This window comes from Sinocyclocheilus grahami, unplaced genomic scaffold, assembly GCF_001515645.1.
Source record: "Sinocyclocheilus grahami isolate Dianchi unplaced genomic scaffold, SAMN03320097.WGS_v1.1 scaffold81.1, whole genome shotgun sequence".
Taxonomy (NCBI): domain Eukaryota; kingdom Metazoa; phylum Chordata; class Actinopteri; order Cypriniformes; family Cyprinidae; genus Sinocyclocheilus; species Sinocyclocheilus grahami.
Window position 1 is genome coordinate 437,518 of NW_015505260.1, and position 25,779 is coordinate 463,296.

Sequence of the window (25,779 nt, forward strand, 5' to 3'; positions counted from 1 at the left end):
AAGGCCATTCTATGCAGATACTATATATATATATATATATATATATATATATATATATATAAAATGTTGTTGTTGTCATCGTTAAGTACATTTTCTATCCCATATTTTCATTGTTTATATTATGCATTAAATATATAATAATTTCAATTATTTCATAAATTTATAATTATATTATTTATAATAAATTGAGCTCTCTTCTGCTTTTTTGTGCATGGATGAATAAATACAGACAAAATTAAATTGCGCGTTTTGGCGAATATCCTAGTAAACACAGTCGGTTAGGCATATGTCTTAATGTAAACAGTTGTTCTTTGTATTTATTTTCTGCTATTGCTTGTATTTTGGTTATCTGTAGAAAATATTTTTTAGCACTGAGCCCATAGTAGCAGCCAGAATTGTTTTTCCAATTGTTTATTTTCTTTATTATTATTAAAAAAAAAGTGTAGGCCTATTTTTTTTGTTGTGAATGTCCCAATTGAGGTACAGGATGTGAAAATTTCAGATAAATGTTCATGTTATATATTTTGGTTGCATTTGTGAGTTAATAAAAATGTAGATGGTTGTTTAAAATAGGTATATAATATCATAATATCGATATAACGATCGATATACTCCTGTATCGAATCGAATTGTAATTGTATCGTAGAATTTTTTGAGGTATCGGCAAATATCGTATTGCTGGGTATGAGAATAGATATCGTATCGTATCGTGACGAACCATCCGATTTACACACCTAATATATATATATATATATATATTAAATATAGTACGACTATTGCATTTTTTTTTTTTTTATTGCATAAATTCTAAGAATTTATAAGAAAAGTTGAAAGCAAAATTGGAAATTCACTGTAAAGCTATACTTACTATTTAGCTTACCAGCTGTAATAAGTTACAGTAACAACAGACCTCCGGCCTGCAGCCAGACGTGTCAAAATTTTATTAATAAGTGCACTTCGTAGCACCTCAGCATGTTCCTGAACCAATAAGCACGCTCTTTAGTTCATTACTTCCACTGAGTCCCTTTTGGGAACCTGCCACAGTCTCACCCCGACCCAATTATTTCCAGACGAAAGAGCTCACACCTGACGTCTGCTTACGCAGTCTCTCGCGCTTTCTATTCTAGAACTTTTTCTGACTGCACATCCAACTCTTTTTTTTCTTACAGTATCAGCAAACTTCAGAGCACGCTCTCTTCTCCTGTTCGGTAGTGGACGTCTTCTCGCAGCTTAATCAGAGCTTCGAGATCATTAAGAAGCTGGAGTGTCCAGACCCACAGATCGTTGGACACTACATGAAGAGATTTGCCAAGGTCCTCAGCTGACAGCTTTTTATTTGTAATAGTTTCTTGATCATTCCATTAATATATTTTGTAAATCTGTTAGCTTTAGCCAAAAGCACACTGTGAGAGCTTATTTCTGTCTTTTATGAATATTGCTTGTCAAATAGTACAACATAACATCAGTGAGTAAAAATCAAGTGCTTAGATTAGATTTTTTTTCGCAAACTTTGGTTGCAAATTTTAGATAGCATGATCGTAAACTGCTGCAAACCAAAGTCAGTTTTGACCTTTAACTAAAGAAAAATTGATGCCTGAAAATTGTCTCAGCAAAATCAAGTCCGCAAATTTTCTTAGTGTGATCATAGCAGACCAAAATAAAACCGCAAAATCATTGTAAAAAAAAAAAGTTTGTACCCATTTTCAAACTCATATGAAGAAACGTTTTAGAAAACAGTTAGCTTAACAACAATAATATTTCCCTTCACGATCAAGACTTGGACTTGTTTTAACATGCTCTCTTTACCCCACAGACCATTAGCAACGTTCTGCTCTCCTATGCGGACATTATCTCAAGAGACTTCCCCAACCACTGCACCAAGGAGAAAGTGGTAATAATCTAAAAAGCCCTATGGTATCAGGTTTATATTTTTGAAATAGTTCATTCAGTTTGTGTTCTCTTTTTCTTTGATTCTAGAATGCAAAGGATGGCGCTGTCAAAGTATGTACATCTGACATGGGTAGAATATGCCATGCAGATTTTTGGTGGATTGAGTTAGACTTCTGTTGAATAACGTGCATTTTAACAAAGTGTTTTTGTTTCCCACAGCCATGCATCCTCATCAACAATATCCAACAGCTCAGGGTACAGCTTGAGAAGATGTTTGAGGCCATGGGTGGTAAAGATGTAAGTGAACCACAAATCTGCCGACATTATGGCTCAGCAAAGCCTAGATTTGCTTCTTGAGCAAAGATCTACAACCTTCTGCGAGCCTGGTCAAATTCTGGTGGTTTTGACCATTGCTTAATGTGCCTTTCAGTTGAATGTTGAGGCTAGCGACATCTTGAAAGAACTCCAGGTGAAGCTCAACAATGTTTTGGATGACCTTGCAAGGATCTTCGCCACCAGGTGAGATATCAAGAGATCAGGAAGAAGTTGCTTTTTGTGTTCTTTTTTTGGAGTAACATCTGTTCTCCACCCCATAGTTTCCAGCCAAACATTGAAGAAAATGTCAAGCAGATGGGTGACATACTTAGCCAGGTGAAGGGGACAGGGAACGTGCCAGCAAGTGCTTGCAGCAGCGTGGCCCAGGACGCCGACAACGTCCTCCAGCCCATCATGGACTTCCTTGACAGCAAGTAAGATGCTAATCACTAGATTTAGACACTTTCTTAGAAACTTCACTTCACTTTGAACTTTTTCCTTGTCAGTCTCACACTGTTTGCCAAGATCTGTGAGAAGACAGTGTTGAAGCGAGTGCTGAAAGAGCTTTGGAAGTTGGTGATGAACACAATGGAGAAGACAATTGTTCTGCCGCCTTTGACTGACCAAACGGTAATGAGCTGTTTAGAATTTCATTAAGCGCAGACTTTTGAGACATGCTACATGTAGAAATCATTTTATATAAATGCCAAGATTGTTTACAGCATTGTATTTTCTGGTATGGATCATGAAGACACAGAACGACTGGAAATGTCTCTTCTCATGCCCAACAAAACATGTCCCTTTCCCAAAATCAAATCACCTTGGACAAAAGACATTTTTCCACTCTAAAAACATTGGGAGTGCACCATATCATTCAAGCACCTCTCAAGACTGCTCTCTGGTCCTGTAGTCACACACATTTCATGTATTGTAATCTTGACTAAAACGTTTGATTAAGTGTATTTCTATATATTTGAATGCTAGTTCATTTTTGAGAGCATTTCTACAGGAACAGAGACAACTTACTGCTTTTAATTTGTCTTGATATAACTGTTACTCTTTTTGTATTTTTGTTTGTATTTGTTTATTTTAACAAAAGAGACCCATATCAGTTCTTTCAAAGACAGGAGACATCTCCCTATTGGCCAAGTTAACCCGTTGCCAATTACTGTTATGCTTAATGCAAAAAGCCCAAAGTTAAATTCCTTTAAAAATTTAAATTTTGTCAATATTTACTCATCCTAATGTCGTTCCAAATCAGTATGACTACATCTATGGAAGAGGTGTCCAATCCTGGTCTTGCAGGGCCAACATCCTGCAGAGTTTAGTTCAAGCTGATTCCAGAATACATTTCTGCCAGTTTCCGGAAGTCCTGAAGACCTTGATTAACTTGGTTCAGGTGTGTTTAATTGGGGTTGGAGCTTAACTCTGCAGGACAGTGGCCCAGCAGCCCTGGTCTATGGAAACAAAAAGGGATGGTTTGAAGTTTGTTCGTGCTGCTCACATTCCAAAAAGGACATTTTAAAAGTGGCCCATATGACCTATGCACTTCATTCCAAGTCTTTTGAAGCCTTTGTGTAATGAATTAAAGTTAATTTAAGTTGTTATTCATTGGAAACACTGACTTTGAATATGTGGCAATGGCAAATGGAATCGTGGGAAATTTTTGTGCGTCTGTTCCTCGCACAAACTGATCAATTTGCTTCAGAAGTCTTTGAATATAGTGCATAAGTGGTATGGAATACATTTATGTTACTTCATGTCCGTTTTGTAGCTTGACATCCCCTGGTCCCCATCCACTTTCACTGTATGGAAAAGAGCAGCTTGAACATTCATCAGAATTTCTCTTTTTGTGTTTCATGGATGAAAGAACATCATACAGGTTTGGAATGCCATGAGGGAGAGATTTTTCATTTTGGCTAAATTATTCCTCCACACTGGGCCTGTTTTAGTCCCTCGGGCAATCACAGACCTTGGGACTTACTGTAATATCATATCAGGCCTGAAGTCGGTCCTGTAGACTGAATGTTAATGCTTCTTTTGATTTGATGTGGGGCTCTTTGTAGCTTCACTGACCCTTCTCTCTGGTTATTACATTCTCGCTCTCCCCCCGCTCCACCTCCACAGATGATAGTAAGTACCAGAGCACTTTTGTCTGTGCGTTTGTGTGTCCCACAGTCCGTCCACGCCGGGTGACCCCCTTCCCACCACCTCCTTCTGCTCTGTGTGGCTGCCAAGTCCTTTCCTCTTGTCCAATGCATCCTCATTCGTCTGTCACGTCTTTCTCTCCTTCTCCCGCTGTCCCTTTCTTCTCTTCTTCATCCATTTCCTCTCCTTTCCCTGGTCACCTCAGTGGTCTGTATACCCGAGGTGGCTGCAGCATGGTGCATTTCCTAATAGACTTAAACAAGGCCCTTTTTCGTCCCAACAAAACTTCCAATCTGATGTCCGCCCCACGTCTGACTGCCAGCCCCTTCCTGTACTAATTTTCCTGGAAGCAACGCTCTTTCGCTGCCAGTCTAGTGTCCGTGGTGGGTCTGTTATCTGGGTGATGTTAACTGGTTTCAGGTGATCCACCCTCCCCGTCTGTTACCTGTTTGATACCTCTCCTCTGTGGGTTGTTGCTTGCGTCTGATCTTCACCTCAACTTCCGAGCCTCTCTTTTTTTAGTCTCTGCAGACATTATGATGTCGATCTGTCCTGGTATTTGGTTTTTGCGTGTTGTTGTACCAAAATTGGCCTGATGGAATGCCAAGGTCTCATACTGATGTGTCTTCTGGGATATTATTTTTAGTTTTTCCCTCTTTTCCCAGGCTTGACTTGACTTTTTTTGTTGTTGTTGTTGTTAAATCAAAAATGTATTTTAACAGTATAGTCTATTCATCTGTTGTTTGTAAAAACTGTACTGTCATTTTACGGTGCAAATATTGTTTGTTTTTTCCTCTGCCTTTTTATGTGATGTTACAATCCATTAGCTCCCAGATATTTTCATCATTTTCTTTTCAGAATTGCCTTGAAAGGATTTCATAGTTTTCATATTTGCCTAGTTTAGCTGGTCCCTTAGATTACAAAGAATACCATACAAAAATCTGAATTAAATATTCATTAATAGAATGAATTTTAACTACTTTAAAGGGGTAGTTCATCCAAAAATGAAAAGGCTGTTGTCATTTATTCAATCTCTCATCCATATAGAAATTCTTCCCATCTGCCGTAGCTCTCAAATCTAATTCATATTAGCGTATTGTCAAATATGGCACATCATTTAAGTGATGGTGGTGTAAAATATTTTGTTTCTATTATATTACATTATTTTTTTTCCTACTCATTATAGTACTATACTTTTAGGGTTATGCACTATATTGTTAATAAATAAATAGTAAATAAATGTCCATTTATTTTCTGTAGTGTAATCTTATTTTTTCTTTATTTATTTTAATATTTTTTTGCACAGTTTTTCTCTAAACCTTTCCACCGACCAATTTACACAGACATTTTGAAAACTGAATTAAGCGAAACATCTTTTAGCGAACAATTACTTAAATTTCAGTCCAAGTTGTGCAGACTACTGACACTTTTTAAAATCATTTTTGCAGCTCCAGGGCCCATTCATTTTCATTACATGGAAAAGAGCAGCGTGAACATTCTGTAAAACATTTATTTTTGTGTTTCACAGAAGGAAGGAAAAAAAGAATCAGAATGGCAGAATTTTTCATTTTTGGGTGAACCGTCTATTTAACAACAAACAGAAAACATGTTTTCAATTACTTTCTCCTTTTTCGTAATTTCATGAATTTCATGAGATGATGTGATAGGCCTGTTAGTCTGTCAGTTACTGGATAATGGACACTGTCAGCCTATTAAAGAGCACCAAGACCAATTCTCAAGTTAATCACACTATCCTCTCTTCACAGGGCAGGGTGAAGCTTGCTTGTCACAGTGATGTAAGGACTGAATCCCCATTTAGCTCAATGTGTCCTGTCTTTCTCTCTCTCTCTCTCTCATTCTTAATGTCTTCTTTGTGTGACTTGGGTCCCCCTGTTGAAACAAACCAATGGAAGCAGTGTTTTTTTACCCCTTGTTTTCAATGCAGTTGTGGGTTACCCTATAGACTCACACCTATGTGCCCGTTCAAATCCTCACATAGTTCATTACAGGTGCTCGGACATACCAGGTTAAATAATGCATGCATGACAGTCGCTTTAGACTTTGATATCAACGCTGGTCTAAACGACTATTTCTTTTTGCGATGTCAGAAATACAGGACTATTTCTGTATACTAATGATTTAATTTTCCAAGAAGGACTACATTGTACACATTTGTATAATGTTATAATGGTATAATAAGGTGCACAAGCCTCCTTCACTTAGTGATATATCCAAAAATGAGAGTATCGTCCAGTCGTAGATACTAGATATATCACCAGAGTGGTGTTGTTCGGGCTGTGGACCTACTGGTTTTTGTAAACCTTTCAACTCTTGTCTCTGTCATCTGTATGTAGCTAGTTTACCGTCTCATGTTGCACAAACAGTTGTGTGTCGATGCGTGGCTGTGCGCGAGCTTGTTTGGGGGTGGCGGGGCACGCTGGGATTGTGCAAGTGCGTGTCTGACGTTTGAGACTGTCTGTATCTTACCTCTGTGATGTGGCATTTCTGTCTACAACCTTGTCGAACTCTGTGACCTGACTCTTCTATACTCTTTCTTTTTCTCGCTTCCTCCATTTTTTTGCTCTTCTTCCTCCAGGGCACTCAACTTATATTCAACGCAGCCAAGGAACTTGGTCAGCTCTCCAAGTTGAAGGTATGAAAGTTTGTTACAAAAAAAAAAAAGAGATGCTGGCTAGTTTTTAATTATTTACAGTATTTTGTTTTGGTCATTAGTTTATCTTTTTTAGAAAATGACTTGAATATTTCAATATTTCTTACTTGTCAGTTTAATAAAAAAAAATTAAACCATGCATTATTATTAAACAAATTGAAACAATTAAAAAAAAAAGATTTTATAAACAGTGTGACATAAGATACTATAGGATTACGTTAACTCAGGGTTAAACGGACCTGGATTATCAATTTTAAATAAATACTTGTAGTGGCAAAAATGACACTTTAGTAACATTTTGAAAAATTGATAAATATTTATAAATAAACATTATAAAACAAATTAATATTTTAATATTATATAAATATAATATTAATTAATGTAAACTATTTATACATTTGAATTGTTTTATTATAAATATTTTTTAAATGTTTATATGTTCATTTAATATCAATGAATTCAAATATTTTACTATGCAATTTTCTTGCCTTCATGTCATGCATTTTTTTTAAATAAATTTCTCTTAATTTTTTGAAAGTATGAAAAGTGTGACATAGGATAACCCAGGATTACTTTAACTCGGGGTTAAATTAACCTGGATTAACAATTTTAGTTGTGAAAAGATCATTGTTGTATTTTGTCCTTTTTGTAGGAGCACATGGTTCGTGAGGAGGCCAAGGCACTGTCCCCTAAACAGTGTGCAGTGATTGAGTTAGCACTGGATACTATAAAGGTGGGTTAAAGAGCTGAATGTCAGTTTAAAAACTGTTATCTTCCACTGGTTTGTGACGACACAGTATTGTGCAGTTTTTTGCTTCAAATAGTGGGTTGTTAAATATAGTGGCAATATGACTTTTTTTCTAATAGTGGCCTTCCACACTAGAATATGAATTATTTTCTGTTTTAATTTTCTTCATTCTGTTACATAAGGATAAGTGTTTAATTTGCACTACATACAGCACTATCCTTCCTTGTAATATTACATTTACACTCCCAGTCAAACTTTTGCCCTTTATCGCATTTTCAGTGGATTGTATTTGCACCTTGGGATGTAGAGCAGAATATAATATAGACTTTTTTGATGTAAAAAATTTTCTTCTATCCCAGTTTACTGACTCAGCTTGTCCGCGGGCAGGGTCTGTTCTGCTGCTCAGCGTGATCTCCCCTCACGACCACGCAACGTGGTTTCCCTCCCTTCAGTCTCATCCCTTAGGCTCAGTCTAACAAGACAACCCTCCCTCAGCCAATCAGAGTTCGCTCCTGGGGTCAGGTGATGTGCTTTCTGTCAATGTACATCAGTTCGGAAAGGCCTTTTAAGGCATTTAAGGGCCCCGTAAAAAAATCACAAGAATATATGTGATTATAACTTGAGATTTAAGATTTTCTTAAACGTTGCTGTGCTCGAGTCAAATGGGTGTTTACTTCATTCGATTATTAGGTTAAAAATGTCTTATTTTTGGAAACACCAGCGTTTTTGATAAGGGTTTGATGAATGGAAGAAAGTCCGTGTCAAAATTTCATGAAAATACTGTTATGATCAAAAAAAATTTTTTATGAATAACCTAAATAAATAAATAAAAATATTAGAAATATATAAAGAACAATATAAATTATATATTTATATATTTTTTTCTTTGCGCAAAAAAGTATTCTCGTAGCTTCGTAACTTTACAGTCGACTTTACAGTTTACTTTGTCGATCATCTTGGTACTTTTCTGGACCTTGAACGTGGTAGTTACCTTGCTGTCTATGGGAGGGTCAGAGAGCCCTCATATTTCATCAAAAATATCTTAAATTGTGTTCCGAAAATGAACGAAGGTCTTGCGGGGTTCGAACAACACGAGGATGAGTAATTAATGACAGAATTTTCATTTTTGAGTGAACTAACCCTTTAATTATTATTTGATTGCAGCTGACCTAGATTCTGTGGAAAGATTTAGCCGTTTAATTCTCATTTAGTTATTCATTGGTGGCATCATCACTCAAAGATGTTCGCAAAAATTGTGCATAAAGTTGGTTTGTGAATATCATCATAACTTAGGCCAAAGAACTTGGCACTTTCCATGAGTGTGAGTGGAGATGTGTGGGAATGGAAGTGATTTTCCGCATGTACCTGCCTGCATTTAAAACCAAGTGAAGGACAATATCAGATGTTCTCCTTGTCTTCTCCTTCCTATGAATGACTGGACCAATAGGACTGCTCTCCTCCTCCCCATCATGGTTATAAACCCTTCATGAAACACCAGAAATGAAGTGTGACCACACTGCATGTGTGTAAATGGTACACTCATGATAATCTGAGGAAACACACTTCTCTTTGTATCGTAAACACTTTGTTGCAAAAGAATCCTGTGAGGCATTACTTTATTTTGGTTGTCTGTGTATTCTGAGCTAATTTCATTGATTATTTCAGGTCATGGCAGCTTGTTGACATTTTTATGTAGACATGAATTTGCTAGCTTGCTATTTTAGCTAGCTAGCTGTAAACAGCTGTTAGTGCTGTACACGGACACTGGAATAAAGTGTACCCAATTTTGTGCCTGAACAAGCCTCACAGATTCAGATTTAAAGAGATGTGTTGCAGGGATCACTTGTTCAATCATTTTCAGAGCTTATTTGCATCCTGCACAGTACTATATGATTTATAAAAGTCCACATGTATCACCCCAGTTAAGTAAAGTCAAATATGTTCAGCTCACTGCTTTTTGAATTGTGTATATTAGCCCTTATGGAAATGAGCAGCTTAATTATATTCCCTATTGGCTAATTTAAAATTATGTGCAAATTAAATTCACATTTAAACTCAATCAATATAATAATAGGCTCTGAATTTGTATTTAATAAGTGCTCCAACATGGAAGACCAACCTGAAAATCTTTTCATATTATTATTAATGATCTTTTAAGCCAGGTTCAACACCGTTACGCTGTTTAAACAATTTTGCCATCCAATCAGTTTAAAGCATACATTGCCTCTGTATGACTCTGCGGGAACTGAATTCATAAAGGAAGAGATTGGAAGTTCCATTGAGCCATACCGATGCAAAGTATTCTGCCAGACCGGATATGGAGTCTTGACTTGTCTCGTCTTGTCTGCAGGTACTGGTGTTGATGATGCAGTTGGAGAGGTGTCTATCCATGTGGAGATCTTCACTCATCCAAATACTGGAGAGCACAAAGTCACAGTGAAGGGTACGTATTGTTTCTTGATGTTCAACTAAAGCCTGTTGTTTGCATTCCTCCTTGAGTTTAAACTTGGGTGAAACTCACTGGTGGAATTCTTTGGAGAACCTCTACGCATTCTTTTGAAGGAGCCTTAATGTCTTTCCTTTACAATGGGGTTCCTGGAGGAACTGCTGATGTCTTTAAAGTTCTTCCAAGAACCCAAGAAGAGTGGCGAGGACTGGAATTGAGAACCGCTGGTTTAGATGTTCTTTTAGTGTGCCAATCTTCCCTCAAGTAGCTTAATTTTTGCAATGTAACAGGGGGAATGTCAAGGGAAGCCAGTGAAAATGAAAAGGTATATGAGACACTATTTAGGTTCCTTAGATCTGAACCTGCTGGAAAACCTCTAGGAACCATTGTCAAGTGCCTAAAGCATTTTTAAAGTATAATGGGGTTACTGGAAAACCATTGACAATTTTTCGTGTTCTTATGGGTTCCATTTCCTTTGAGAACTTCCTTATTTAAAAGGGTGTTTAGAGGTTCTCCAAGTATTTTCCAATCTACGTGTGTCAATCTAATGAACCCCAAATGGTCCCTCAAGTAGTTTGATTTTTTGCAGTGTAATGGGAAAAATGTCAAGGGGAGCTCCATTTTGGTTCCTTAGATCACCCCACTAGCAGAACCCTCTTGAAAAGCTCTAGGAACCCTTGTCAGGTGCCTCAAAAACTTTCCAACATGGGAAGAACCGCTGACATTCTTTAGAGTTCTTGCATGTACTGTACTTATGGGTTCCATTTTCCAACAGCTTGTCACTGGGGTAGTACCCTTAAACTTGGTACCTTATCTACCTCTAAAAAGTGCATATTAGAGTCATAATATGTACCCTGAAGGTTCTGGTATGAACCTTTTAGGGTTAAATAAGGTAAAAAGATTGAAGGTACTGCCTCAATGACAAGCTGTTGTACCCCTAAATGTACAATTTTTGTGCATTTTCTTCTGACAATGGAGGGTTCTTATAATGTGGTGGTCAAAGGAACCCCAAATGGTCTCTCAAGTAGCTTCATTTCTGCATCGTAATGGGACGCAAGTAAAGGGAAGGGAAATGAAACATCTTATTGTATTTTCTGTTAGTGGTGGCTGCGAATGACCTACGGTGGCAGACCTCTGGAATTTTCCGGCCTTTCGTGGAGGTCTACATCATTGGCCCTCATCTCAGTGATAAGAAGAGAAAGTACGCCACCAAGTCCAAGAACAACAGCTGGGCTCCCAAATATAACGAGACCTTTACATTGTGAGTGACATGCACTTGTTTCTTTAGCTTGCATTTTAGTTTCTGCATAACCCCAATCTACGCACCAGTTCCTCAATAAAATGTAATCCTGCTTCTTTTTCAAAGCACATTGAGTAACGAAGTGGGTCCGGAGTGCTACGAGCTGCAGGTGTGCGTGAAAGACTACTGCTTTGCGCGAGAGGACCGCACCGTTGGCATGGCAGTACTGCAGCTGAAGGACGTAGCACCGCGGGGTAGCGTAGCGTGCTGGCTACCGCTAGGTAAACGCATCCACATGGACGAAACGGGCCTGACCGTACTGCGAATCCTGTCCCAGCGCAACAACGACGACGTCGCGAAAGAATTTGTCAAGCTCAAATCTGACCAGCGCTCTGCTGAGGAGGGGCGGAGCTAAGACCAGGAAGTAGCTAGCGAGGCATGGTAACTTTGGCGTAAACACTGCCCCCTGATGTTCAGATGTTGCACTAGCGCATAGAAAAAAAAAATACACAAGACATATTTATCTCGGTTCTTCACTTTAATGGCCAACCGTTTACATGACAAAGCAGTTATATATATATTTGTACTCAGTGCACTGCCATTAGAATTGCCAGGAAGGGCTTGTTTAACAAGCACAATTTGGCACATGAAACTGACACAGGATATTGTATTTCTTAAATACTTGATGTTTGTGATGTCTTTGATTTTTATAATGCATATTCCAAGACAAAAATCTGCCAAAAGGTACTTACATACGACACATATTTATCTATTTATTCTGCAAAACAATAAATATCACCATCAATGCACAGGTCTCAAAATATAAATCCAGAAAATATTATTTATAATAATATATTTAAAATAATACTACTAATAATAAAATACAGTAGTTATATTAAAGATATATTTATATTTTATTTATTCTTTTTTTTTCAAATGCATCTGTGAAATAAATCCAGATTAAGGCATGTAAACATGACAGTGCTACATAATGCCATGATTTTTTCGTGCGATCTGTAATACACAAGACATATTTATCTCGGTTCTTCACTTTAATGGCCAACCGTTTACATGACAAAGCAGTTATATATATTTGTACTCAGTGCACTGCCATTAGAATTGCCAGGAAGGGCTTGTTTAACAAGCACAATTTGGCACATGAAACTGACACAGGATATTGTATTTCTTAAATACTTGATGTTTGTGATGTCTTTGATTTTTATAATGCATATTCCAAGACAAAAATCTGCCAAAAGGTACTTACATACGACACATATTTATCTATTTATTCTGCAAAACAATAAATATCACCATCAATGCACAGGTCTCAAAATATAAATCCAGAAAATATTATTTATAATAATATATTTAAAATAATACTACTAATAATAAAATACAGTAGTTATATTAAAGATATATTTATATTTTATTTATTCTTTTTTTTTCAAATGCATCTGTGAAATAAATCCAGATTAAGGCATGTAAACATGACAGTGCTACATAATGCCATGATTTTTTCGTGCGATCTGTAATGATGTCAAACCTCTTTCGTGTGGCCTTTTGTCAATCAATCCTGCACCCTTCAAAGGGTGCCTTAATGTCAGGGTATGGTTTCTCCACTATGTACAACCATTTCACCCCCTAACCTCCTTAATAGGGACCAGAACCCCCTATGGGTCAGACTTTAATGTTATGCAATCGTTCAGAAGCACAAAAAAATTATGAAAAATAGACCTACAACCAAATACACCTCTGAACGCAGAGTGCTTGCTTTTTCATGTAGTATGAAAACATTTGAAATAATTTTTCGGGGAAATCCTACGAATTCTACTCATTGTAAGAATATAAGATACTTAGACCTTGTAAAGATGCTTCGCACATCTAGATTCAATCACAGGGCCACATCTGTCCTGTCTTTGTGTATGTTTTCCCATCTGTTCATGTTCAAGTACGAGTGCCTGTGCGGTTTATCCGGTGTTTGTCGGCATAAGGCACAACGGTTTATACGATGTATATGTGCAAGTCTAGCTTGACAAACACTGCTTGTATTAGACACCAGAGCTGCCTGTTTCAGTAAAAAATCACTTTATAACATCATGTTTAAATTACATTTTGCTTCAGATCATTCCATGCAAAATGGAACTTTTTTACCCACTCACTGGTTTCACACCTCACAGCCATTGAGAATCGCTCCTATAGAGTTGCCATAGTAACCGTTGATCAATCCTGCCATTTTACTGCCAAACCATCCACCATATTAGAAAAGCACAAGAGAGATGCTCTATAATGTGGGTTAAGCACTGTATATCCATTCATTCCCAGCTGTATTGCGCTAAACCGTGACTGACAAAAACTAGCCGTGCTATGGATCTACTTATGAAAATCTGAGGTGATGTTATCTAGATCTAGAGTCGCTTATTGAATTTAGCAATTAAGCACTTTGTGCTACAGCTATTTTTGGATGTTTCCCCGAATTATTTCTCTGAAAATAGTCTATGCATCTGTTCTATTGAAGTCGTCAGTGATCAACAGCCTTGGATTGTTTACATCGCGAACGCTCAGCACGAACTGAAGCTGCAAACTTCGCTGTTGTTTTGTTGTACAGACTGAATCCTTTTATGTTCACCGTTGTGATATTGAACACTGGGGTTCAGCCGCAGGAAATGCGTTAATGAATGTTGAATTGACTGCAGAGTGGAAAATAGAATCTGTAGCAACATAATACTTTAATTTGGATGATAGGATTTAAAATATTAAAGCTGCGTGTTGCTGTCTGTGAATAATAATATTACAGGATACAGTCGTGAGCATGTAGTACGAGACAAAGCACACGCAGACACAAGTGCACATGGATCCCAATAACTCGACATGCACCCAAACAGCGACTCCTTGCCTGTAAATAAGAAGCAGTGCATGTTGGGAAAGATTCTTCTTTGTGCCAGCATGTATCTTTGATGTGATATTCAATTGTTGTCTTTATTTCTCTTGATTTGTCATTTATTTTGGTATTTGGGTATTATTTTCTATTTTTGGAAGGCTTGTGAATATATAAATATGTATTTCTGATGTGTAGTGGTACAGAGTACTAGCATGAGAGATTTTTTTTATACAAAGATGTTTCTAATTTTCTTTTTTTTTTCTTTTTTCTAAATATGATCGTTCTTATCGGGGATGGAGGTAAAACAGATGCCAGCCTTTGGTTTGTTTCTACCTCCAATAAATGGTTAAAAAAATGCAGTGTGTAATGGATTTTTTGATGGTTTCTATTAAACATGGTTTAGAGAGATAGATAGATAGATGGATAGATAGATTTTTTTTTTTAATGACAAATTATATTTAATAAAAATGGAAAAAATTAGGGTGGTACATCAAGATCGAATTTGATTTTATTTGGCCTGACATGTAAGTTTAAAATTTTTATATTTCAAATTTGAATTTATTGTTTTTAAAGGAGGGAGGAATAGATAATATTTTGGGTTTGTCAAGCTAACATAATTCTACATTTAAAATGTGCTTAAAATTAGCATGACATACACAAAATACCCAGATGACATTTTAAAATGATGTAAGGCAACAAAGGCAAAAAAAACTAATGCATTTCAGGAGGTAAAGGAACACCCACATCAGACTCTGCGTAGGAAGGAGATCTTGAGGGACTCTGGGATTTCGAGCTGGGCGGCACTGACTTGCGGTGGCGGCAGATAAGGGAACGTGACGGGGAATACCCGTCTGACATCCATCAGAAGCTGTGGAGGTTGCCCCTCAGAACGCCCCTTCAGCAGCCCCTGGGAAACCCCACAGAAAAGCCGCACTATCACTGCTGGACAAAACCCTGCTATAATATAGTTTTAAAGAGCTCACGTTCGAATGCTTTTGCACTTACCTGCACTATACGAATGAAATTGAGTGTTACTCTCTCCTCAAGGTCACTCTGAGGTGTATAGAGGCTTAAAATCTTCACAACCTGCAACACACATTTAGAAAATTAGCGTGCCAACATACAATTGTGCATATATAATTTATTAATGTATATTAAAATTAAATTTTGTACATAGACACACACACACCTCTATATTTGTATATTTAATTTATCATTTGTGTGTGTGTGTGTGTATATTTACACAATTTGTGTATATATAAATATGTTTATATATACAACCAGCAGGTATATCAATATCAAATTATATTTGATATGTATATAATTTACTACATATATATATATTATTTTATAGACAGATAGATGGATGGATGGAAAAATATTTTGAAAAAAAGAATAAAAGACAAAATTTTATTTTATTTTGCCTGACATGTAACTGTAATAACAGGCACCTGCTGGTTGGACAGTGCATTGCAGGCTTGGACCATGGCTTGTCCATCAGCTTCAGTCTTCTTGCTCATTTGAAGAAGCTGTGCTGCTTGTATGAGCGGCTCCAGCGTGGTCACAGCGCCCCCTGTCTGCAGCGAACGACTGCGCAGCCACTCCTCCAGTAAACTCACATTATACCTAGAATATACGCATATAAATATTCACTTCAACTCACTCGAGCAGATGTTTAAGTAACCGAAGCTAAAGCAGTTCTGACCTGATCTGCAGGCCACGGTTCCAGCAGCACATGTCTTTGCGCAGCAGCAGGCTGTTGAGGGTGGTGGCGGCCAGCAGGTACATGAGCTGGTGGAAGGCTTGCTCCTGCAGGGCCGAGGGCAGATCCTGACGGGACAGGGCTGTGTGCAGTGCTGACAGTTCCCTCAGGACCGCTGACATAGTCGCTCCCTCCGTACTGGCTGAAGGTCGGGGATCTGATCCTGCACGCTTACGACCGGCACTCAGCTTTACTGATGATCCAGCCAGACCAGGAATGGTCTCACTTTCAAGCATTGCTGGAACTAAAATCAAGAGATGGGTACACAAGCACACACGTTATATTTTTTATTTTCACTATATACATAGAATTGATTATATATGTATATACTTTTATTATAATTAATATGTTAATAATATTATATTCATTAATATATATATATATATATATATATATATATATATGTGTGTGTGTGTGTGTGTGTGTGTGTGTATAATATATATAATATTTATTTATATAAACATACAGAAATACACAAATATATATGTGTATATATATATATATATAAATAAAGTAATAAATAGTAATATTACAATATTGTACATTAACACACATATGCCTGTGCATATTATTTAAATTTAATATAATTAAATTATACATATATAAATATATACATAACAAATTACATATATAAAAAATGTTTATGAAATGTGTTTAATTTATATTATACATGTGTATATATATAATGAAATATGTAATGAAGTATGAATAATGTAGTAAAATTACATATGTATAATTATATAATGCTATATTTAAAATGTATTTTTTATAATTTGTTAATATTTTAAAAAGTATATGTATATTAAAATTAAGTTCATATAATCAATTACATTGTGTTTTATGTATATTATATACGTATATAAATATATTAAAGTAAATGTTATATTAAAATATATTATATAAAATATATTATATTAGTATGATATATATAGATATATATAATATTTGTTAATATAAAGAATATGTATATAAACACTTAGGGAAAAAGGAAGGTTTATCAAGACTAAATCTGTGTTGTGCGTGTATGTCTATAATAAGATATAATTTTTTTATTTTTATATAAATAAACATTACTACAACGGCATTGGTAATACTGTACCAATGATGGGTTGCAGGCGACTCTCAGAGATGGACAGCAGCTGCTGATAGGCCTGAATACACAGATCACTGAGCGCCCGGACAGACTCCTGCACGTCCGTCACCAGAGGCACCAGCTCCTCTGAACCCCTCATGTCCTGCAGGAGAAGAGGTCGATTTCTATGTGAAGTCATTTCTGCATAAGAAATAAAGTAATTGTTTAAGTTCAGATGTGTGACCTGGCGGGGAGAGTGCTGGTTGAGCAGGTCTTTCAGCAGGCAAGCATTCTTCAGCCACACAGCCGTCACGTCCAGATCACTGCCGTGTTTCTACAACAAGAATCACACAACAATTAAAGGTGGGGTAAGCGATTTTTCAAAAACGCTTTAGAAAACTGATTCGGGCCGACTAGCAAAACAAACTTGTGTCCAATCAGCAGTAAGGGGCATGTCTACTCATGATGTTGAGGAGAGAGCATTCAGTGCACAGGACGGACATTAGCGAGCCGAGCGACAGAAAGATAGAGATGGCGGATAAAAAACAAAAGAGGAAAATGTCTGCGGAACAAAAGAAGGCTTAAAGGTGCAATGTGTAATATTTACAACAATCTATTGACAGAAATGCAATATAATATACATAACTATGTTTTCAGATGTGTATAAAGACCTTACTTAATTAACCGTTATGTTTTTATTACCTTAGATTGAGCAATTTCTATCTACATACACAGCGGGTCCCCTTACATGGAAGTCGCCACCGTGTTTCTACAGTAGCCCTAAACGGACAAACTGCTCTACAGAGCGCGTTTCGTCACTTTGTTGACACAATGATGAACAAGTACATTAACATTCGCAAAAACATTGATTTATTGAATGAGTAAGTAAATATAATTCCTTAATTTACCTTTGTAAAGAAATCTCATTGCTCTCTGCTGTCTTTACCGTCAACATCTTTACCTGTGTAGGCCACCGTAGCTTCTCTAAAGGGAGGGGTGAGCGGGGGACTGAGTCGTTGGTTGCAATTCGCAACCTCACTACTAGATGCCGCTAAAATTTACACACTGCACCTTTAAAGGGGTCATAGGATGCCCATTTTCCACAAGTTGATATGATTCTTTAGGGTCTTAAAGAAAAGTCTGTAACATAGTTTGGTTAAAATTTCTCAATGGTAGTGTAAAAAACACCTTTTTTACCCTGTCAAAAACAGCTATTTTCAGATCAATCCGATTTTGTAGCATTTTCTTTTAAATGTTAATGAGCTATGCTGACCCCGCCCCTCTCTTCCAAGCTGCTTTCAGAGAGACTGTTTACTTTAGCCACATTCATCATGAAACTTGCTAATTAGCACATTATTAGGAAAGGCGATTTGCAAATATTCATTACAAAACATTATACTCACTTCTTCTGTATATGTGGCTGGATCATGAATGATTTGCGCGAACATAAACACATATATGTAGATCGGGGCCGCATTCCCTTCAGAAACAATTTCTGCCAGTTCAGCAGCTCAGATGTCGGGAGTAAATGACGACTGCTATGTTCATTATTACATCCAACAACAGAACACCTCAATCGCTTAGGAGTCAATCTTGTCTACATCTGCTACGGCGGTGAAACGATGGCGGACTGATGACAGCTCAGCTCACTCAGGGCGGGTCTAAGGTAAGACACCAGTCCAGTCTGTGCTGAAACGCTACTGTCAATCAAACTATCGTGGGAGGGGCCTGTCTGTGTGACATCATACAGACAGGTAGTTCACCCAAAAATGAAAATTAGGCTGCGTTTTACTCACCCCCGAGACATCCTAGGTGTATATGACTTCCTTCTTTCAGACGAATCCAGTCTGAGTTATATAAAAAATTGTCTTTGATCTTTCAAGCTGTTTAATGCCACTCCGGTGTAGACACAGTGTAACATTGGTTTTGCTTTGTTTCACAGAACTAATCGTTGCCTGGGTTGCGTACATATGTGTGGGGCGGAGCTATCAAAATAGGGGCGTGTTTGTTTTGGTGATTTCAAATATCAACATTGGCTACCAGAAATCGCTTACCCCACCTTTAATGTCTAAAAATCTACTCTACACACATCATCAGATTTTAACAGAACAATTAATATGTTCATTTCTAAGCTTCACATTTCTGCTTTTAAACCCTCTTTAAAACTGTCTCCATACACTTCCAGTTTATTCCCATTTTTGCTTTTTTTTAAATGAATAAATAAATACGAACTGGGGATGAGTTGAAATTAATTATTTGTGGCACACTGTGATAAAGGGTAAAGATATAAGTGGTTCACCTTCAGGGCGGTTTTAAAGCCGCTCACAGCAGCACTGCAGAGCCCCTTCACCCGCGTCTGATCGCCGCTACAGTCCGCCTGCCGTACACACAGAAACAGAACCCGAGCCGCAAGTCCAGAGGCCAAAGACAAGACACCCTCTGCCCTCACATCTGCCACAGAGAAATGTCCGCATTAATAACCGTCTCTTAACTAAACTCCAAGTGTTGTGTGTGCTGCTGACCTGTTATGAGGTGTTTGATCAGCTTGCTCTCATCTTTCTTCCTGCACTCCAGCAGTCCAGTGAGCATCTGGCTCTTCTGAGGGGCAGGAGATGTTGGGTCCTGAGACGCAGCTATGGCTACACCTGAGCGTTAAATACATTTTCAACAGTATATGTATTGTATTATGAAACTTAAAACAAACGTGTGTGAAATGTTTTGCTTGAGAAGTGCATTCATGCTACTTCTCATTAAAATAAAAAAATTTGATTTTTTTCCTTTGTTTGTTTTTAAAGAAAGAATTAATACTTTTATTAAGCAAGTACACATGAAATTGATCAAAAGTGACAGCAAAGACACTGTCAAATAAATGCTGTTCTTTTGAGCTTCCTATGAATTCTGGGGGGAGGGGGGGTGTATCATGGTTTCCACAAAAATATTAAGCAGCAAAACTGTTTTTAACATTGATAATAAGAATAACGGTTTCTTGAGCAGCAAATCAGGATCATGTGATAGTGAAGCCTGGAGTAATGATGCTGAAAATTCAGTTTTGCCATCACATTTTAAAATATTTTCAAATAGAAAACAGTTATTTTAAATTGTAACAATATTTCACAATACGACTCTTCTCACTGTATTTTTGATCAAATAAATGCAGCCTTGGTGAGCATAAGAGACTTCTTTCAAAAATATTAAAAAATCTTAAAGACCCCAAATTTTGAAAGGTACAGTTTTAAAAATAAATGTGCTTTATTGCCATCTATAGATCCTTGAAGAGCCTTTATCATCTATGGAACCTTTCCATTCCAAAAAAAAAAAAAAGTCTTTATAACGGAAAAAAGTTCTTTAGATTTTTAAAATGTTCTTCACACAAATTTAAAAATGGTTCTTTTAAGAACTGTTCCCTGAAAGGTTCTTTTGGGAACCAAAAATGGTGGTTCTATGGCATCACCTTTATTATTAAGGGTGCGTTCACACTTGTAGTTCGGTTCTTTTGGTTCGTTTGATCCGGACCAAAAAAGAAAACGATACATTTGGTCCTGGTCCGCTTAGCGTTCACACTGGCATTTTTGACAGCGAACCTAAAGATACATGCACAACCTGATTGGTCGGGTTGACTGACGTATATTTCACGACGGAACTCACCGAACACCCCAAACAAAAGCTGTGTTCGCTGCGCAGACCGATCGGTGTATGACCTCAAAGTACCCATTCACCGATCGGTCTGCTCAGTGCCGCTTTAAGTTGAACACACCTAATGCCATCTGCGCGCTCATTGCTGCGTGTACTTATGATTTTATTTTCACCACCTGCGAACTCACAAAGAGCTCATAAAAGGCACTTTACCTCCTCGTTGCTACATGTTTGCCCTCTGCTCTGATTTTGTTTTGGATTCATTGCTCGTTCCGCGTCATCAAATAATGTCGCATAGCGTCGCATCTTTTAATTACTTCCTGTTTTTGGTTCGTTTAGAAGTATTTGGTCCGTGTTGCATTCATATTTCATTCAAACTGTAATATTTCAGTTTGTTTGGAAGCAGACCGAGACCCATCTTTTTAGCGTCTCAGTCTGCTTGTTTGGTGCGCACCAGAGTTCAGATGGCAGCGTTCACACTAAACGAACCGCACTAACAGAGAAATTGCACCAGGGTTTGTTTTAAACGAACCAAACATGACAAGTGTGAACACACCCTACGAGTGTAGCATAGGTGTCCAAATACTTTTTGGATCCAACACAGACCTGCGTAAGACAGGATTCTCCTGAGGCTCACGGTATGTTTCAGTTCCTTTAGTTCTCGTCGCAATCGGACGCATTCTTGTTCTCGAACCGCCACCTGCTCTGTTAGATCCTTCATAAACACATGAAGAAGCAAAAATGACCAATTAAAGTACAAAGAACAATAAATGGTAAGTTCAGATGGAACAGGTACATTTATCTCAGGATTTCCAGGTGTATCTCTGTCTTGAGCCAGCTGGAGTTTCATCCTGAGATCTGATTTCTCCTGCTCCCACTGCGCTCTCTGAGACAACAGCTGCCTCTCTAGGAACCTGAAAACGTACAATGTAATGCCTATAATATAAGTCATTGATGACTTCCAGTGTATCGATCTGATGTACGTGAAGTGAGCAGAAGGAAACTGACTTGTTGGCCACCCGTACAGCATCATAGGCGTATCTGAGATCCTCCCCCTTCATACTTTCAGCAGTGTCTTTCGCAATGCTCATATCCTTCATTAGAACGTTCTGCAGGTAACAGCATTCCTGTTTTTGTCATGACAATTTTTATTTTATTTATACAGTGAGAGTTTTTGGTTTCTATTGAATCTCTAACCAGAGGTTGCTCATCTCTCCAGGGTCTCCTGTCGGTGGGCGACGTGACGCTGATCCTCCTGACCTCCTCAGGTGAAGGGAAGACGGGCGAGCTGGAGAACGGTGTGGTGACGGGTGAAGGAGGCTCCAAAGACACAGCTGAGTCTGTTCGTCTGTGTCCACGTGAACGCTGCGAAGGAACACACACATATATATTCTTGCATTCAGTTAGGATTAAATATAATTTTAAAACTTAATAAAAGCATTAAACAAATATAACATCATATAATGCATAACAGATCATTAGCTACTATATTCAAATGTGTTTTTTAATTATTATACAATGTCATATTTTCAGATTTGTACATGTACAGGCAGTGTTATTTTAGTATCACTGAGATACTATTATAGTTTTTATTAAATTAGTGTTTATTTTTTTATTTTCTAATAAAAATTTTTAATTTTAGTTAACATTTTAGTAATTTTGTTGTGTGTTTTTGTCATTTTTTACATATTTGTATATAGTTTTTACTATTGTTATTTTTTGTTTGTTTTATTTCAGTTTTAGTTTAAGTTATTTAAGTGCATTCAGTTAAACTAAATAAAAAATGAAAAATGTTGCAACAGGCACCTGGCTGAAATAAAATAAATTTGGGGTTTTATATTTAATTTAATTTATTTTATTAGTTTTTTATTATTATTATTTATTTATGTTCATATATTTTTCTGGTTTTAGTTTTAGTTTACTATAATAATTCTGGTACAGGGCACTGTGTACCTATTTTCTATTTTTTATTTATTTTATTACAATACACACACACACACACACACACACACATATATATATATATACATATATATATATGTGTGTGTGTGTGTGTGTGTGTGTGTGGTTATTTATATACATAACATACACATTTAATATATCACATATAAAATATATGTAATTTGAGTCATTTTCAAAAAAGATGTACCTCATTGGTGGTAAATAAGCTCATGTCTCTCAGGTTGTCGTATCTTTGCTCTAGTCTCGTGAACTCTCTCAGTAAACTCTGGTATCTCCTCCTCTCCTCTTCCAGCTCTGCTCGCACTGATGCATCTGCCTGATCCACAGTCTGCTGGTGGCTCTCTGAAACATACAGACACACAAACGCTTTCATTAGTGTTTATTCAACTATGTTTATATTATTTTCATATATATTGTGTGTATTTCAATCCACTAAAATGAGTCTTAGTCCACCATCTCCTTCATTTATTAAACAATACATGAGTTGAGATGTGGCGGACGCATGATTCACCCTCCTGAGCTTTTTCCTGATCCTGTAAACGAATGGCCAGATCATCCCTCTCTTTCTCCAAAGAATCCCTCTCATCTTGGAGAGCTTGGATTTCCTAGAGTAAACAGGAAATAAACAAACAAAACTGGCGAATGTCAACAGAACCAGCTGCCTACAAGAAAAGAAAGTTGTTAAAAGAAAATAAAGTGGCCGATGTTAACCGTATAATGTGTGACACACGGCTCACCTGTGTAAGCTGGAGAATCTCTTGGGCGGCTTTCTCCTCAGCTCTCCTCCGGTCCTCCTCCTGTTCGTCTGTGAGTGAAGGAGCAGTGTTTGCATTCTCCTGCAGCTGGATCTGGAGTTTGAGGAGGCTGGACCGCAGCTGTTCCAGCTCACAGCTGTGAGCTTCTCGCTCGGCCTGAAGAGTCTCCCTGAGAGATGCACTCTTTCTCGCCTGAGAGAAGAAAACCACACACAATTCACAATATACTAAACAATATAAACACTATTTAACATTTTGAAAGTCAGCACAGATACGTCTGCAAGATGTCTGTTAAAGATTACTTCATCTGGAAAGCATCTGCTGTGTACAAACATCTAATAGACGTCTTTAAGATGTCAGTTTTACTTACATTCTAAAACACAAACATCTTAAAGACATTTTTCTAACCGTCTATTTGACATCTGATAGGAAACGTACTTAAAGTTTTGGTGGCATCAGTTGGTGAATTTTTCTCAGTAGATGTTTTCTGACCATATCAGCAAAATGCACAACGATGAAGGCAGAGTTGGACATGCGTGGTTTACGAAAGTGAGGGCTGTGGTTCAGGTGTTGGTCGTAAAGCTTCCGAGTCCAATTCTCATTCGAGCCTTTAGGCATCTAGAACAGAGCGATATTGGGATGTACACCTTGATGACATGATAAGAGGGACTACAGCTTGGATTACAATGTGTAGATTCCTCACTCTGCATTCTTCATCCAGAAGATCAAGTAGGCCCAGTTGGCCTTCGATGAGTGCAATGCATGGCTGGTTATCACTGAACTCAATACGGTTCCAGGGAAGTTCCTCTCGCAGGTACTCCTCCTGCTCTAGCTGGAAAACATGCTGACGAGGACAAAAAGCTTATACCACTTACTTAAAACAACTGAATGATCAAAGTTGGGTCAACAAATCAGCTAATGACAAATCAAGTTCTGAAAAGCTCAATGTAACCAAGAATAGGCACTTGTAGTATGTAAACTTGGGTGAAGCAACTCTTCAAGGACTAAGTCACTCTTCACTAGACAGAAGATGTTAGATGCCTAAGTACACCAAGTGCCAATATCTGGAAACTTACCCTGTTGAACTGCTGTTGGAGTTTCTCATTTGCGTAGTTAATACAGAATTGTTCAAAACTATTCCTGTCAAAAGTCTCAAACCTATAAATGATCAAAGAAAAGATTGACAAAACAATCCTACATGTACATTTTGTTGCTTTGATTATTACATACAAAGTAACTCTTACCCATAGATATCAAGAACTCCTATAAAAGATTTGGGCTGTTCCCGGTGTGCTCTTAAGGATGAGTTGAGCCTCTGCACGGTCCATGTGAACAGTTGCTCGTACACATGCTTAGCCAGAGCATCCCTTGCTTCATTAGCCTGCTGGCCCGCCATGGGCTTCACAAGCATTTCCCCACCCACTGCTAGTCGCCTGTGGCATAGCCATTGGGCCATCTGAGTACCTTCCACCCCTAAAAGCTTGGCAAAGATGGCCAAGGAACGGTCGTTGGCCTGCCAGTATGATGAATAAGAAATGTCCGTATTAGCACATGCTACTTGTTAACAAAACAAGGACATCACTGCTCCTGTTCTTTATTTATACGGACATCAAATATAACTCAGAAATGTGCACAGTAATAGGAAATGGTGCTTGTACATCAATGTAGCTGCGGTCCCCACCACGGCCGCTGGCTTGTATGTTGACATTCCCCAGATGAAGAATAGCAGCCAGTATACGAAATATCTCCATCTGCTGGTCAGGCTGCACTCCTGCAGAGATGAACCACAAGTTTTGTAAAAAGTGTGTTATGTTGTATTGGAGGAATATATGGATGTTTTTTTTAGCTTACCAAGAATAGTAAAGGCATTTCTTGTCCGCTCTAGCTCAACCACATCATCTGTGCCAAAAATGTGCACATCTTGTCCTTGGTTGGTGTAATGAAAGTTCTCTGCAGAATCTAGTGAGATGCAGTAATGCATGGTGTAACTGAACAAAAATGTCCAAGACAAATAAGAATGTTTTCAGGACATCAGTTTAGGCTTTACCAAGTTTGAGTGTCCTCAACTCTGGCAAATCCCTGGAAGCACAAAGCTGGTAGAAGATGTGGTAGTTTCTCTCTTGAGCAGCCTGTTTGTGTGTTATGAAACAAAATTCAACTCAATAACAGAACTTGGTCACTGAATCATGAGATAATGTGAACACTATATGATCAAGCAAGCACCTGAAAAACAACTCTTGATTTCTCCAACAAGTAGGT

The 25,779-nt window shown here is 37.6% G+C and overlaps 2 protein-coding genes across 2 annotated transcripts in view; one reads left to right on the top strand and one right to left on the bottom strand.

Moving 5' to 3' along the window:
• Window positions 1-12,282, top strand: part of LOC107586430 (protein unc-13 homolog A-like) — a 36,541-nt gene extending 24,259 nt beyond the window's left edge. The window contains exons 31-45 of the mRNA XM_016273798.1: window positions 1,170-1,313; window positions 1,814-1,891; window positions 1,978-2,001; window positions 2,110-2,187; window positions 2,321-2,409; window positions 2,487-2,639; window positions 2,712-2,835; window positions 4,333-4,338; window positions 6,120-6,149; window positions 6,950-7,006; window positions 7,677-7,757; window positions 9,066-9,093; window positions 9,931-10,215; window positions 11,320-11,479; window positions 11,585-12,282. Of these exons, the coding sequence (XP_016129284.1) occupies window positions 1,170-1,313; window positions 1,814-1,891; window positions 1,978-2,001; window positions 2,110-2,187; window positions 2,321-2,409; window positions 2,487-2,639; window positions 2,712-2,835; window positions 4,333-4,338; window positions 6,120-6,149; window positions 6,950-7,006; window positions 7,677-7,757; window positions 9,066-9,093; window positions 9,931-10,215; window positions 11,320-11,479; window positions 11,585-11,873 (1,626 nt within the window). The 3' untranslated portion in view covers window positions 11,874-12,282. The remainder of the gene's footprint in view (window positions 1-1,169; window positions 1,314-1,813; window positions 1,892-1,977; window positions 2,002-2,109; window positions 2,188-2,320; window positions 2,410-2,486; window positions 2,640-2,711; window positions 2,836-4,332; window positions 4,339-6,119; window positions 6,150-6,949; window positions 7,007-7,676; window positions 7,758-9,065; window positions 9,094-9,930; window positions 10,216-11,319; window positions 11,480-11,584) is intronic.
• A 2,635-nt stretch (window positions 12,283-14,917) lies between these two features.
• Window positions 14,918-25,779, bottom strand: part of LOC107586382 (unconventional myosin-Va) — a 20,218-nt gene continuing 9,356 nt past the window's right edge. The window contains exons 21-35 of the mRNA XM_016273702.1: window positions 23,503-23,712; window positions 23,277-23,370; window positions 22,953-23,107; window positions 22,001-22,168; window positions 21,812-21,912; window positions 21,600-21,717; window positions 21,410-21,518; window positions 19,693-19,815; window positions 19,470-19,621; window positions 17,415-17,504; window positions 17,198-17,333; window positions 16,042-16,342; window positions 15,788-15,962; window positions 15,342-15,422; window positions 14,918-15,243 (exon numbers count right to left, since the gene is read on the bottom strand). Coding sequence (XP_016129188.1) covers window positions 15,082-15,243; window positions 15,342-15,422; window positions 15,788-15,962; window positions 16,042-16,342; window positions 17,198-17,333; window positions 17,415-17,504; window positions 19,470-19,621; window positions 19,693-19,815; window positions 21,410-21,518; window positions 21,600-21,717; window positions 21,812-21,912; window positions 22,001-22,168; window positions 22,953-23,107; window positions 23,277-23,370; window positions 23,503-23,712 — 2,175 coding nt within the window. The 3' untranslated portion in view covers window positions 14,918-15,081. The remainder of the gene's footprint in view (window positions 15,244-15,341; window positions 15,423-15,787; window positions 15,963-16,041; window positions 16,343-17,197; window positions 17,334-17,414; window positions 17,505-19,469; window positions 19,622-19,692; window positions 19,816-21,409; window positions 21,519-21,599; window positions 21,718-21,811; window positions 21,913-22,000; window positions 22,169-22,952; window positions 23,108-23,276; window positions 23,371-23,502; window positions 23,713-25,779) is intronic.